The sequence below is a fragment of the Mastigoproctus giganteus genome, chromosome 2 (genome assembly GCF_048544385.1).
Source record: "Mastigoproctus giganteus isolate SK-2022 chromosome 2, ASM4854438v1, whole genome shotgun sequence".
NCBI lineage: Eukaryota > Metazoa > Arthropoda > Arachnida > Uropygi > Thelyphonidae > Mastigoproctus > Mastigoproctus giganteus.
In genome coordinates, this window is record NC_143576.1 from 218,461,126 (window position 1) to 218,477,457 (window position 16,332).

At 36.0% G+C, this 16,332-nt stretch overlaps 1 protein-coding gene across 1 annotated transcript in view; it reads right to left on the bottom strand.

Annotated features, from left to right (window-relative positions):
- The window catches only part of LOC150090130 (putative receptor-type tyrosine-protein phosphatase mosPTP-1), a 529,269-nt gene that overhangs the window by 196,190 nt on the left and 316,747 nt on the right, over nt 1-16,332 (bottom strand). Inside the window, exons 8-9 of the mRNA XM_090390174.1 lie at nt 14,736-14,831; nt 12,726-12,913 (exon numbers count right to left, since the gene is read on the bottom strand). Of these exons, the coding sequence (XP_090246300.1) occupies nt 12,726-12,913; nt 14,736-14,831 (284 nt within the window). The remainder of the gene's footprint in view (nt 1-12,725; nt 12,914-14,735; nt 14,832-16,332) is intronic.

A 16,332-nucleotide genomic window follows, 5' to 3' on the forward strand; every position in this document is an offset into this window, starting at 1 on the left:
ACAATTAAGTTTGGATGGTATAAGCTGTGAGAAATTGTATGAATCAACAAGCCAGCAATGGCATCCAAAAACACCCCATCTTGAAATCAGTCAGCTTAGCTCTACATGCCATGACAAGATCAACTAATGTAGCTCACATGCCTTTCTTATATATAGTCATGAGTCACTTGTTTATCCAGGAATATCCAATGGACTATGAAAACAAGGGTGTCTGGATACTTTTTCAGTGTATTACTTAATACAGAATAATCCTTTTTTACTCTTTAGAACAAAATTAAATTATTTACAGTCACTCTAACAGAAAGAATTTATGATTAATCTCTGAAATGTAAATGCATTAAATTAGACTAAATACAACAGTGCCTATGTATTACATTAAACTCACAATTATCTTGGTAAATGGAAGTCAATAAACATATAAATAATCAAAAATATAAACATGTTTTTGATTACTTGTGCCAATTTTTTTCAGATATCTGTCCAATTTTCAACTGTATTTTTCAATTTTATGAATTCACCATTTCTATACCAGATAGCTAATTGATCCAACAGTTAACAGCCCTTTGACTGAAATAAAAAATTTTTAGTATTTTCAGTTTATAACTAACTTTCCCTAATCATTTCACATATGTGTATGTTGATTTACATTGTTTTGTGTGCAGGCACTGGAGAGTATGTATATAGATCTATATTTTTAAAGTTATTTTAAACAATGTTCCATTAATGTATGAACTGTCTTGAAATTTTTTCAGTACTTGCTGCCATCTCTTATTTATATTTCCAAATAACTGTAGATACAGTTTATAACAGGTGGCAACACAAAAACAATTGGAAAATCAGAGGAGGAGGAGATCATATCTATTAACCTTAGTTGTCCAATTTGGACCTACGAAGTCTGAAATTGAAGAAATTCTCTGGACTTCAAAGCAGAACACTGATAAAATTAAATCAAATAATATAAAAATAGATACAGAGGAATTATTGCATCAAAAAGTAACAATCCTTCACAATTTTTTTTTTTAAATTCTGATTTGATTTCTGACAATTTTACTGAAGTGTGAGGCAATAAAGTCAAAAAGTTCATATATCATCTGTTATGCCATGAAAAAAACTCACCCAAAAGTCCACTGTTATCATAAACTAACTAATTGGAAGCCACACAGTCAGAAAAACTAACTCAGAAAAGAGTTAATTTAAGTACATATCTCCTAATTTGTGCAACCATAAAAACACGATGCTCAAAAATTTTTGAATCCTTAAAAACCTTAATAAAGTCTCCACGCTGACATCTGTTCCAAACACTTCGTAACCCAACAAACTTAAATTGTGCTTTGTAGGACTACTTTTTTTATGCTAATAACTAATCTTCATGTTCTTTGCTACACCTTTTCTTGCAGATCCAAATTTCCTGAAATTAAGATTCAAGATGTGAGTATTGTAACAGTGCTTTATATACTGGACAACAACTTCTTTATCTCTAATAACAAAACTCCTATATACATAGACATTATTTGAGATTATACCCAAATATAGAACTTTACATTTCCCAATATTGTACTTTAACTCCATTTTTCACAAACTAAATATAATTTCGTGCAATTGCCAACTTCACATCTTAGCAAACTTTAACAACAAACCTTTTACACCTTCATCAATGTCATTAAAAAATATCAGTAACAAAAAAAGAGCAGAGAATTCGGGTTATGGGTGGGATCCCACTCAGAGCAACAAACAATTATAGTCATGTGGAGACTTTTAAGGTTTTTAAGGATTCAAAAAGTTTTGAGTATACTAATAATGGGGATATCACCTTCTACCATTCAACAAACTAAATATAATTTCGTGCAATTGCCAAAAGGTTATCTGCACCCCCCCCAACTTCACATCTTAGCAAACTTTAACAACAAACCTTTTACACCTTCATCAATGTCATTAAAAAATATCAGTAACAAAAAAAGAGCAGAGAATTCGGGTTATGGGTGGGATCCCACTCAGAGCAACAACCAATTATAGTCATGTGGAGACTTTTAAGGTTTTTAAGGATTCAAAAAGTTTTGAGTATACTAATAATGGGGATATCACCTTCTACCATTCAACAAACTTTTAATCCATTATAACAGCTTTCCTCCAAGGCATACTGTTCCAGTTTTATACAAAAGGTAGTCAAAAGTGAGACTATATCAAAAATCTTAGTAAAGAGTCTTATTTCTTGCATCCAGTTTTTTTTTTTTTTTTTTTATGAGAACCTCTAACACGAGAGGTATTAGAACCTATAGTTCTTAGTACCGTGCTTGGATTGGAGGTTAAGAAGATGAAAGAAGATAATTGTTGACATGAGATTTGAATTTCTGTTAACTGTAATTTTCAGGAAATACGTATGAAGGAAGGTTGTTCCAGAAAACGGCAATTGAATGCATAAACAAGGAAGATGAAAAGTTGGTTCTGTGACTTTGAAGTTGGATAGTAAATGGATGTTGGCTGGTGGCGGCATGTGTTACGACTGTTTTGAAAGAGAGGGCGGGAATTATAGAGCCAATTCAGAAGAACAGTCCCCACGGAAGTATCTGTAGAAAAGGCATGCATCAGAAACAGTACGTCTATGAGACAGCAAGTGGAAAGACTCTGTTAGAGAGGAGTCATTAATTAACCTAAATGCCCTCTTCTGAATGGAATCTAGAAGCCTGAGAGAGGTTTTGGGGGCACTGCCCAGATGTGGGAGCAATATTCCATGGTAGAGAGAATTTTCAATTTGTATAGAGTGAACAGCTGTTTGGAAGAAAAGTAATGCCGAGATTGAAAGAGAAAACCAAGTTTTTAGATGCAGAGGAAGCAATATTTGTTATGTGCTTGTGCCAAGAGAGATTAGAAGTCAGGGTAATCCCCAAAAGAGATATATATCATTTTGCCTAGAAATCAGAGTGTCACCAAAGATTAGCAGAAGAATAGGAGCAGAAGAATCCTTTTTGCGAGATATAAGACAAAACTGAGTTTTAGAAGGATTGAAATCAACTAAGTTCTCTCTGCTCCACTAAAGAATTACCTGAAGATCGGAATTTAAGGAACTGGTGGAAGATATTCGAGAAGTTGAAGCTGATTGGGCAAGGCAACGTTTCTCAAAATGGAAAGTGGAATGTAATGTGCTATCATTGGCAAAACTAAGGAAAGGATTTCCAGTCAATGGAAGAAGGTCATTAATGTACAAGAGGAAAAGAGTGGGGGAAAGACCTGAACCTTGGGGGACACCAGCATTACTGAAGAAGTTAGAAGACAGAGAGCCATCTACCATTACCCTCAGTGAGTGATCAGAGAGAAAACTGGATAACCATTTATAAAAAACAGTTGGCAAACCATAAGATGGAAGCTTGTTTAGAAGACCTTTATGCCAAACATGATTGAAAGCCTTTGAGATGTCAAGAGCAACTGCTTGTGTTTCACAGAACTTTTCCATTGAATTTGTCCATAAATGAGTAACATAAGCCAAAATATCACTAGTGGATTGACACTGACCGAATCCATACTGGCGATTATCGATCAGACAGAAGATTTCTAGGTAGTTTAAGAGTTGGCGGTTGATTGATTTCTCTATTACTTTAGAAAAAGTAGAAGTAATTGCAATGGGACGATAATTGGATGGGAGGGATTCGTCAGCCTTTTCAGGAACTGGCTGGATATGAGCAAATTTCCAAGCAGAAGGAAAAACACCTTTGGAATAAGAAAGTGAAAAAAGGCGGCAAAGAACAGGAGAAAGTTCAGGAGCACAGGTTTTGAGAACAAGTGAAGAAATACCATCAGGACCTGGAGCTTTCTTAGCATCAAGATTCATCAAAATTCTTCTGACATCCCTTTGATGGAAGACCACAGGAGGCATTGAATGGAGCATGTTGGGAATGGTGGGAGGTGTTTTATCAAGATCATTAATACATGAGCTGGAAGAAAAATGGGATGCTAACAGGTCAGCTTTATCCTTGGCTGAAGTGACAACAAAACCATCTGGTTTTGACAGAGGTGGGAGCAGAGATGGGCAAAAGTTGCGGCCAATAGCTTTGGCAAGAGACCAGAATGCTCGGCTACCATTAGGGCAAAGAAACAAGTTTTCTACTCTTAGCCTGTTCAAAATCTAGTTTATAACTGCTCTACAATTGTTGCGAGCTTTGGTGTAGGCAGAAAATGAAACTGAAAAGTTGGAAACGAGCCAATTACAATATGCAACATTCTTCTCTTGAACAGCCTTAGCACATTTATTGGAAAACCATCGTTTAGTTAAATGACAAGATTTTACAGTGGAGTGTCAAATAAAGGATTCCATTCCTACAAGAATAATTTCACTGACACGATCTGAGCAAACGCTGACATCAGAAGTTTTGAAACAGTAATCCGACCAAGGAAAAGAAGAAAAGAAATCTCGCAGTTTATCCCATTTTGCATTCTTGTAATGCCAAACAATACGAAGTTGTGAATAGCCATCAGATAAAGGTTTCATTGGAGAAGAGACAATCACCAAGTTGTAATCTGAGGTGCCTAAAGGCCCACTAACTTCGACCGTGTACTTAGAAGAAGCGTGTTGACTGTATGGTTAGGATTGTCCAGTATTCTTGTAAGTAAATGAACAATCTGTGCAAGGTCATTAGTAATTGCAAAAGCCTCAGCATCTCTACCAGCTGGGTCGGTGTGACTAGGAAACGGAAGCCAGCTGGAGTTGTGAACATTAAAATCGCCAAGGAAAATTACCTCACTGTTACGAAAGTTGGACTGGAGAAAGTCAAGTTGGAAAAAAGAGAGGAAGTCAAAGACCTCCAAGTGATTAGTGGAATTGGGAGAATGGTAGAGACAACAGATGAATTTGACACAATGAGGTAGAGAGATTTTAAGCCAGAGAAGAACAAAGAGAGGAAATTCCAAATTGCCAAGTCTCTGAAAGGGAATATCAGAACGGACATATGCACAATTACCACCTTTGAGGCGAAAGTAATCATACAGTGAATAATTTGGGCATCTGAGATGAGTAGTAGTTGAATCAACCGATAACTGAGATTCTGTCAGATAAAGTACATGGGGTTTGGCAGACTGCAAGTGGAAATGGACATTATTGAGATTAGAATTGAAACCATGTATATTGTGAAATGAACTAGAAAGTGTTTGGGAGGTTTAGATCTTTTCGCAGATAAGCTTACTCTTATTAGTTTGACAATTCATGGTGTATTCAATAGTAAGAAAAAGTGGGGGTGGTATATGTTGTAAGAAGTAATGAAATTTTTGGATATGGCCAAAAATATACCTAGATCCTTCACATAATGTGGCCTCGACAATGTCCCCTGCATTCACACTACTTGGAAATCCTCCAGTCACTATCTGGCAGAGTAGAGGTAGCAAGAGTTACCAATAGGTTCAGTCTGGTGTACTAACTAGCGGGCGGCCTGCGAACACTGTTTTAGAGCTGTACCCTCGAAATGTAAGGAAGATTGGATCTTGCCATGATGTTCATCATAACCTCAAAAGTCACCAGCTGTACTGTATGATGGAAGAGATGGGGAAGAATTGACCGGAACTTAGCTCTGGAGACTAAACAAGGGTTCCACCCCTTCATGCCTCCAATAAGCAAAGTGGTGGCATTGCACCAGTTGACGACAGTCATATACCACCTAGTAACACAGAGGGGCGGCATTCCTCCATGTGGTGTGGGCGCCACACCTCGACACCTGATTACGTTGGTTCACACCTGAGTGGTTAATGTGCTTGTGTATGGAGGTTATACCGAGGATTACTAACAGTTCCACCATTGCAGAGTATTTGGCTCACACAGACCGTCTGGACTTCACCAAAATTGGGTCCACTTGACTTGAATGTCACCTGAATATCAGCTCCATCAGTGTTTTAGACTCCCAGGCAAGTACAGCATGTTTGGCATATCTGAGAGAATGTCTGTGAAAACCTCAAGGACCAAGTTTTTTTTTTGTGACAACTCCATATAGCTTATCAAATTAATTAGGTACAGTTTTCCTTTAACAAACCAATGCTATATTCCTTGTACAATTTTATTCATTATACATTTATCTAGATGTTCCTGCAGTATATAAATAATCTTCAAGTGCATAATTTTTTTAGCCATAGATGTTTTATGGGTTTTTAACTGTCCATGTCATCCTTGGAACCATCTTACTAAATTGCAGAAACATTTTCACATCTCCAATCTTTTAATATAACTAGATAAATTCCAATGACCTTTTTTTTGTGTCTTTTACAAAGTAAGTGATAATTTCGCTACCAATCCATTTTATTTTATTTTTTATTTTATTCACTCATTCAACTAAATCCCAGTACCCGCCAAATCTGAAAGATTGCTTATAAGTAAATATTGACAACAAAAATTTACTATGAAAAATAAAAACACTACTCTGTATTAAAAGAATGTAATTTTGAATATTTTAATCTTAATCTACATACATAATGTTACTCCAGATGTTCTAATGTTCTTTGCCACCTTTTTTGTATGCATAAAACTGAAAAAGAACTTTACTATTATTAAAACTTTAATAGGCTCCTTTTATTTGTTGGAATGCAAAGAAACTCTACAAGCCCTATGGCCGACCGGGCTAGCCGAGTGGGTAAAGTACCTGCCCGGCAACCCAAAGGTCGCGGGTTCGATTCCCGCCTCAGGCTTGGATCAAAGTACTGCAGAAACCTTGGGAGGTGCAATATGGCCACAGAAGCCGATGCGCCAACAACTACCAAATCAAAAAAAAAAACAAGCCCTATGTAAAGTTTCAATGATTGTAAAGTTCTTTTGCAGTTTTATCCATAGAAAGGAGCACCAAACTGAAAAATCCACAGAGCACCAAAATGTCTGGAGTAATATCATGTATATAGTTAAAATATTTAAAATTATGTTCTTGCAATTTCCTTTTCCTTCAGATCGTACATAATAAACCAAGAATTTATTTAGCTTATCAACTATCTGCCTAGTATCACAGCTTACATTATCAAATTTATCCTGCAGGAGACCGATATGATTCATTCCTTTCCTTCTATGTTTTACATACATACATAAAATCTTGGCTCTCCTTTATATATGCAGTAGAGGGCCAAAAGCAATTACTATTACTCTGGGCACTCTGTACCAAAGCCTTTTCATCATCTGCCTTAATGTGCCTTAACCCTACCCCCATTATATATTTTATTACCAATCCAATGGTACTTTTCATCAGTAAGATTTACTGATAGTTACCACTGAAGAGAATTCTAAAAATGAAAAAGACATACCAGCCAACACCAGACCTTTGGAAAGGAGGAGATTTTGTAATTTTTATCACAAAAAAAGAGCAATTATCAGAAAAAAAAAGAAAGAAAAAAAAAAAAAATCAGATAATCAGAAAGAGCAAGAGGAAAGTAGATATTGGAAAAAGCATATTTTTAAAATCCGATCTTCGATATGAAATTAAATTTCCCTGACAATGTATGCATTTTATATTAAGATACAATCATGGATACAACCAGCCAACCTCTGACTTTTGGAAAGAAGGAGATTTTATAAAAATCTCCAGAAAAAAAGAGATTATTGGAAAGACAAAGATCAGATAATGAGAAAAAGTAAGAGGAAAGCATGAGATTGGAAAAAGAAGAATTTTTTAATCCAATCTTTAATATGAAATTAAATTTCACTGACAACATATGAGTTTTATATTAAGTTACAACCACCTATTGATTATGATCGTGTCGAGAGAGAGATTATAGATACTGTTATAGACTTTGCCCTTCTCAGAAATGTTGAGTCAAAAGTTTTGTTTATAACACTGGCTCTATTAGACTTAAAAAAAACTCTGGGGCCAGTTTTTAATTTATTTTTTGTTATAAAGGCTGGAAGTTAAAAACATTAGGATATATGTAGCTTGTACTGAAGAAATACAGAATCTGATACCACTGAGCATTCTCATAATGTATTAATAAATTTTGTTTAATTTCTCTTTTGACCTCTGTAAAACATTTCAGGCCTTTCTTCAAAGTTGGACACCATTATGCAAAATCATAATTACACAAACAATTTTTAGAAGTTAAGAAAGAATAACTTCATTAATTATCCAAAAGATGTCATCTAATATTATAAATGATACTTGTCTAAAATATTTGCTAACCATAAATCACAATAAATAATGAATGTGTGATAGTGTGATTATCAATGGTTCTTTGTATTGCTACCATTCCAATAACTAAGTTAATAATAATAAGCTAAATAAACACATAAAAATATTCAAAGACATATTCCAAACAATATTACATTATGTTTTTTGAAGCATACGTTAAGTTAATTATCTCTGAGCATTTTAAAAATCTTCAAGAAATAATCCTGCCAGCAAACATACAACCCAAAGGCACTGTAAAATAAACTGAAAGGCATCAAAGGCAAATAAAAACCAAAGGCATTAGCTACTAGATAGCAGCTAATGCAATGCCTCTGAAAAAAAATTAATTTTAAAACAACAGTAATAAAAATTTTATTTTTTATTTTATATTTTTTGGCTGATGCTGCATAAGCTCATACACTTGCTTTCTTGTAACACATGCCACTACTACAAGAGAAGGATGGAGATAAAAAGGTAAAAAATTATGCTTTAATTGTATATGCATTTAAATCGAAATATAAAGAATTTTTTTTAAATTGTGACTACTACTTCTTTGTCCTCTCCCTCTTCCCACGTTCATATAGGGTTGGCAACTCTGCTCTTTCCATTCATCGTTCCAATGTTCAATGTTCCTATTCTAACACTTTTCAACTCCTCCTTCATCTCTAGCTGAACTAACTTCTTTAACCAGACCCGTCCTTTGTTCGGTAGCCCTGACACATCTACTTTCCATCAATCACCTTTTGTTTTGGCATAGTTTTTACGACCGGATGCCCTTCCTGACGTCAACCCTCACCATTTATCCGGGCTAGGGATTTAAGCTGCCAATCTGCCAAGCCTTACGCAGCTATATAGAAGTGGTAGCTCTTATACAATGGTGATGATGCAATTTATGCCGAATTTCTAATCCCACTGAACAAGCAGGTGGCACTGCTGTAGTTCTTTTATCTCATGAAAATGGCTGACTCGGTAGAATGACTGTGACCTTGAAAATAACAGTAATAAATAACTCAGCAACACGTGAGTATTTTTACATACAATTTGGTATCCTGAAAACTTCTACCACAAAGCTATCAGGTAGCACAACTATTCTGCTAATAATTCCCAGTGTCACGATTTTTTTAAATCGTGACAACAAACATAAAAAATTGTCAAAACCTATACCTTACTATAACATAATCTATGATTTTCTGTAAATTGAAGTTTTCAGGAAACATACAAAGAAGGTTACTCCAGGAAACAGAAATCATGGAAATAAATGAATGAATACAGTTAAAGAGTGTTAAAGGGGTTTTAGGGTACCTCCTGTGGCTACAATACTTCATGGTAGGATAGATTTGTGAATAACATCGATATTAGGAGAAAGCATGTGGCAACAAAATCAACTCACACGATATTTTCACATAAGTTGTAAAGTGTATGCTTTTAATATAAAATCATAAATCAATTCTCATTAACCACTAATCACTGGAAACAAGTGGTGCCAACAAAGGGTAGGGAGTGATGCTTTTCGATACAGGTAAAAAATATTAAAACTTATTACATCAAGGAAGAAGTAAACTTATTGCACATTATCAGCTGTGATATAGTGTTGACTGACCAGACCACAGTGGGGATAAGCTTGAAGGTGGCATTATAACAAACAGCTTCGGAGAGTAAAGTGTGAGAATTGATAAAACTAAAACAGCATATATGTGAAATGTGATTTTGGCAAGATAAAGTGTGTAGTGAATATTGTGATGAAAAGTGATGATCATGTAACTGAAAATGTGAGAAATTCATGATTAACATCACGTGGGCAAGGAGGTTATAAAACTGATGAGGACATAACAAACATAACAATGGATTAGACTGAAGCATTCTAGTGATGAACTGTATGAGTAAAGTATTTGCAGCAACAAAACTGATGTGATCTGAATAATCCATTTTTCACAATTTCAGACCCATGGCAAGCATCTTGTTCATATTTGCAACCTGATTTATGTGAACCCACCTCTTCTTATATAGTCTACATGTGGCGTACTTATTGTAGCATTAGTAGAGGCATATGATGCAAGAAAGAAAGCTTATATGGTATCAGCCAAAAAAAAAAAAAAAAACCCCTTCCTATTTCACCCATCTATTCACTCTAAATGTTTGTCTAGTTCTGCCATGAACTTATTTAAGTTGCTAACCTCCACTAAAACATATCAACTGTTGATGTTACCAACAGCAAATTCTAAATGGGATGCAATTCAAGGAATTAATTGTGGAAGCTACTAAATGTTTCATACCTATTAAGAAATTTTGTTCAAGGTTTAGGCCTAAATGGTTGTCAAATGAACTAATGAGACTCATGACAGAGAAGAAAAATGCATGGGATGCATATAAATTATCGGGTGACACAGAAGCCTATGACAGATATAAGTTAGTTTGTAATCAAGTCACAAAGGAGGTTAGGCAGGCAAAGGCAAACTCTGAGAAATCTTTGGCAAAGGATGCTAAGAAAAACAGCAAGGATTTCTTCACTTATATAAACTTTAAAAGGAAAGGGATGAATCAGATTGGTCCACTTGATATCGATGGTTCGACTGCTGATGATCCTGCTCAGATAGCACACAAACTGAACGAGTATTTTACATACATTCACACATGAGGAGTTATTAAGGATTGAAAATGCCAGAAAGTTATCAAATTGTAGCAGGGTGCTTAATGATTTTGTAATAACTAAGAGCAAAGTGGAGGAGAAATTGTTGAAGTTAAACATAAGAAAGGCACCTGGGGTGGATGGGATCTATCCAGTTATATTAAAGGAGGTGGCAAAGGAAGTAAGCAAACCCTTAGTCATAATTATGAGAGCATCCTTGAACTTGGGGGAGGTCCCCACGGACTGAAGATGTGCAAATGTGTCCCCAATTCACAAAGGGGGATCGAAGGGTGACACGAGTAATTACAGACCACTTAGTTTAACTTCTGTTCTGGGTAAAATAATGGAGTCACTGGTTAAAGATACATTGCAGGATCATCTAGACAAAACTGCAGCAATAATTCAGACACAGCATGGGTTTGTTAAGGGAAAGTCTTGTCTGACAAATTTGATAGGATATTATGATGTGGTTACAAAGGAACTGGATGCAAAAAATAATTTTGATATCATATATTTCGATTTCAGGAAAGCTTTTGACACTGTTGCGCATGGAAGACTATTGTACAAATTGGAGCAGAATGGTGTTAAGGGTAAGTTGGTACAATGGATAAAAGGATGGTTAAGTGGGAGAAGACAGAGGGTGGTAATCAATGGGTGCTGCTCTTCGTGGACTAATGTTATTAGTGGTGTCCCACAGGGTTCAGTGTGAGGTCCACTGTTGTTTTGTATATTTATCAATGATATTGATGAAGGTATATCAGGCTTAATGTCGAAGTTTGCAGATGATACAAAGGTTGGCAGGGTTGTTAATGACAGTAATGGTAGTGTGCTACTGCAACAGGATCTAGAAAATTTGGGAAGATGGGCTGAGAAGTGGCAACTGAAGTTTAACATTGACAAATGCAAAGTACTGCATATAGGCAGAAATAACCCCAGAGGAATGTACCAACTGTGGGGTACTACGCTTAGGATGGTATAAAATGAAAAAGACCTGGGAGTAATTGTGCAGTCAGATATGAAGTTTTCTGAGCAATGCAGACAGGCTGCCAGAGCAGGTCATGGGATTTTGTCAATGATATACAAGAATTTTGCTAGCAGGGAAAAGGAGGTGATTGTTCCTCTGTATAAAGCAATGGTCAGGCCACGCCTTGAGTACTGCGTACAGGTCTGGAGGCCTCATTTTAGGAAGGATGTAGATTTGCTTGAGCATGTACAGAGAAGGGCAACAATATTGGTGAGGGGAACAAAGGAGTCCTCTTACCAAGAAAGGCTTAAGTTCTGCAAATTGCAGCGGCTGGAGACTAGGCACCTGCAAGGTGATCTGACTGAGGTGTATAAGGCCTTGAATGAGTCGAGCACGCTGAATTCTGATGGGATTCTTCCACTTGTTCAGATTACGAACCTAAGGGGGCATAAATTCAAATTGAGGAAAGAGAGCTGTAGAACAGATGTGTGGAAATTTGCCTTTAGCCAGCGGGTGGTTAATTGCTGAAACTCATATGCTTGCTTTCTTGCATTACATGCCACGATTACTATTACTAGATGGAAGTTTGTTCCAACTATCAAACACCTGCTGGCTAAAGGTGAATTTCTGCACATCTATTTTACAATTGTCTTTTCAAATAATAATCTGAGCAAGAGGAAGAATCTCATTAGCATTGAGCTTGCTCAATCCATTTAAGGCCTTATACACCTCAATTAGATCACCTCACATCACTCCCTACCCATTTCATATCTATTTAAAATATTTACTCAATCACAGCAGAGAAAAGAGAGGAACTCAACTAATGTTCCTCCCCCATGTTCTCCTTCAACTTATGATTTCAACCATCTCCTCCAAAGTGCTGGTATGTGTGATGGGAAAATAGACAGTTACATCAAACAGTCAACTAATCTATATACAATGGAATTTTTTTTTTAAAATTTACTGCAATCAATAAATACATTCTTAATACTACTTAGCTATGGAGGCTAAAAAAACATACTGCATGGTCTTGGGTCCTCTCACGTGAAGTTGCCATTGCTAATTCTTCAAACTCCCATGCCTTCTCAGAACGATAATAAACAAAATAATAGTCAATTTTGTTATAGAAGATCTGTGGTCGTTCCCATTGCAGGAATAAACTATCCAAAGATTGGCAAGTCAAATTAACAATGTATGGTGCACTGGGACCTGAGGAGGGGAAAGAAATCAACAAATCAAAAAAATTTCACATAACAAATATTAGTTGTATTTATTTCACAACATACAATTTAATTCAAGAACTTTGTTATATATAGTAAACAATTTAGACTATAAAACTGTTTGTTACTGAATTAGTTCAATGGCAAGTACAGATTAATATATAAATCAAATTATGTTAGCAACTCTTCATATTTGCTGCACCTAATAACAATAATAATAAAAAATTATCATTCAATAAAATACGACTAAAGATTTCTTCAATTCAATCAAAACAAAGCGTATCAAATGTACGCAAAAGTCATTTTTAAAAAATGTTTTAGATGGTAAATGCAGGTTTTAAAGTAGTGCAAAGGAAATAATTTTTTTTCATATAAGAATACTATCTTTTTGAACTTTCCATACATATATAAAAATTTCATTTTCACAATTATTATCAAAACGGCACAATTGGCTGTGGCTCTAGGATAATATATGATGATGATGATTTGGTTTTTAATGGCACATTGGCAGCTATGGCCTTAATGCACTAAATCAAGGTAAAATATATATGGCTACCAGCATACATATTACAAACTCTAGATGATACACTGCCATAAAAAATGTGCACAGATCATTGTTAGCTGTTGCATTGGTTTATCTGTTACAATAAAACAGTTACGATAAAGCTGTTAACTCCTCCAGCTGTAGTGGCCATACAGAGCATAAACAGAAATTTATTTTTTTAAATGACTTTCATACAACGAGTGGTCACTTTATTAGGCATACTTACCCTTCTCACAAAATGGAGCACTTTGTCAGTAACTGTGCAATATAGGGATACTGTATGTGTGTGATGCAGTGCAAGAATGGCCAAGACAAAATATTTAAATGGCTCTGAACATAGCACAGTAGTTAGTGCCAAACACCAGTATGAGTATCTCAAAAACTGCAATCATTCTGAGATTTTCATGTATGACTGTGTCTCAGGTACTGAGATTGCTCCAAACAAAATAACATCCAGCTAATGGCAGCTGACAAGACTTGTGCAGGGTAACAGAAAAGCTATAGTCAGTCAAATACAAACTTGGTATAACAATGGCAACCAAAGAAGCATTTCAGAGTGCAGAACTTGCAGCACCTTGTCATGGATGGAATACTGCAATTGACGACTGAACCAGGTTCTATTCCTCTCAGCGAAAAACAAGAAAGTACTGTTACGGTGGAATCAGGAACAGACACTGGACAGTAGAGGATTTGAAAAAAATGTTGCATGGTCTGAAGAATCCTCGTTCTTATTTCAACTGATGGGAGGACCAGAATATTGCAAAAGCAGCATTTGAGTCAATAATGCAGGCTGGTGGTAGCAGCGTAATGATGCAAGGAGTGTTTTCGTGGCGCATACTGGACCCCCTTGATACCAAAGAGAAACATTGAATGCCACAAATTATTGGTTATCTGGAAATTGCTTCCAACCGGGTGCACCCCTTCATGGTTGCAGTGTATCCATCTATGAATGATGGATTCTTCTAGGATAATGTGCCATGCCACAAGGTCAGATTTGTACAAAACTGATTTAAGGAGCATGAGAGTGAATTCAGCCTACTGCAGTGGACTGAATACCATTTGAGATCTAATGACTCTTCAGTCCTCAGATCTCAAAAATTATACAAGCTTTCCAAAGTCTTTCTAATTGGGAGATTATAATTCTTGAATAATATTCAAGATACTATGTGATGCTCAAAAACCAGTGCCAATAAAAATATATTTAATACTAATAGAGTGAGAATTATCCAGATATACAGTAAAAAAATTTATTATTTTTCATTCATACCTTGTACATCTGTATGGAATTCTAGAGATCTACTAGGTTCTCCTTCATTTTTCCAAGTATATGCATTCACAGATATCTTGTAGTAACTGAATGGTTCTGAAATAAATATATTGAAATATATTAAAAATAAAATTTAATAGTGGTATGAGCCACATGGTACAAAGAAACTAAGCTTTTGCTGCATCAGAAAAAAAAAAAAAAAAAAGTACACAACTGAAGCAATAAATGGAATTCTGGTAATTCAATGTTACATCCAGTGGAATCCAACTGTTTAACAGTATTTAGTTAAAAAAAAATTATATTACTGGGATATGACTTGACGGAACATTAATATTAGAATGTATATGGTAGGCTTGACTGAAATCTGTTCATAGTAGGATGTTTAAAAAATACTGCATAATCCCACAACCACATATATAAGTGCAGTCCAATAGAGATCCATATTTACCTAGAACCTTTGATAGTAGTAATAGTAGTGGCATGTGAAGCAAGAAAGCAAATGTATGAGCTTATGCAGCATCAGCCAAAAAAAAAAAAAAAAAAATCACACCATTCCCTCCAAATGCGTGTCCAGTTCCTCCTTAAATTTATTCAACCTATCAACTTCCACAACGACAGATGGAAGTTTGTTTCAGCAATTAACCACCCGCTGGCTAAAGGCAAATTTCCACACATCTATTCTACATCTGTCCTTTCTTAATTTGAATTTATGCTCCCTTAGGTTCGTAATCTGAACAAGTGGAAGGATCCCATCAGAATTCAGCGTGCTGAACCCATTCAAAGCCTTATACACCTCAATCAGATCACCGCGCAGGTGCCTAGTCTCCAGCCGCTGCAATTTGCAGAACTTAAGCCTCTCTTGATAAGAGGATCCCTTCATTCCCCTCACCAATCTTGTTGCCCTTCTCTGTACACGCTCAAGTAAATCTACATCTTTCCTAAACTGAGGCCTCCAGACTTGTATGCAGTACTCAAGGCGTGGCCTGACCATTGCCTTATACAGAGGGATAATCACCTCCTTTTCCCTGCTAGCAAAATTCCTATATATCATTGACAAAACCCCATGACCTGCCCTGGCAGCCTGTCTGCATTGCTCAGAAAACTTCATATCTGACTGCAAAATTACTCCCAGGTCTTTTTCATTTTCTACCACCTTAAGTGTAGTACCACACAGTTGGTACGTTTCTCTGGGGTTACTTCTACCCATATGCAGTACTTTGCATTTGTCAAGGTTAAACTTCAGTTGCCACTTCTGAGCCCATCTGCCCAAATTATTTAGATCCTGTTGCAGTAGCACACTGCCATTACTGTCATTAACAACCCTACCAACCTTTGTATCATCTGCAAACTTCGACACTAAGCCTGATATACCTTCATCAATATCATTGATAAATATACAAAACAACAATGGACCCAACACCGAACCCTGTGGGACTACACTAATAACATTAGTCCAAGAAGAGCAGCACCCATTGCTTACCACCCTCTGTCTTCTCGCACTTAACCATCCTTTTATCCATTGTAGCAACTTACCCTTAATACCATTCTGCTCCAATTTGTACAATAGTCTTCCATGCGCAACAGTGTCAAAAGCTTT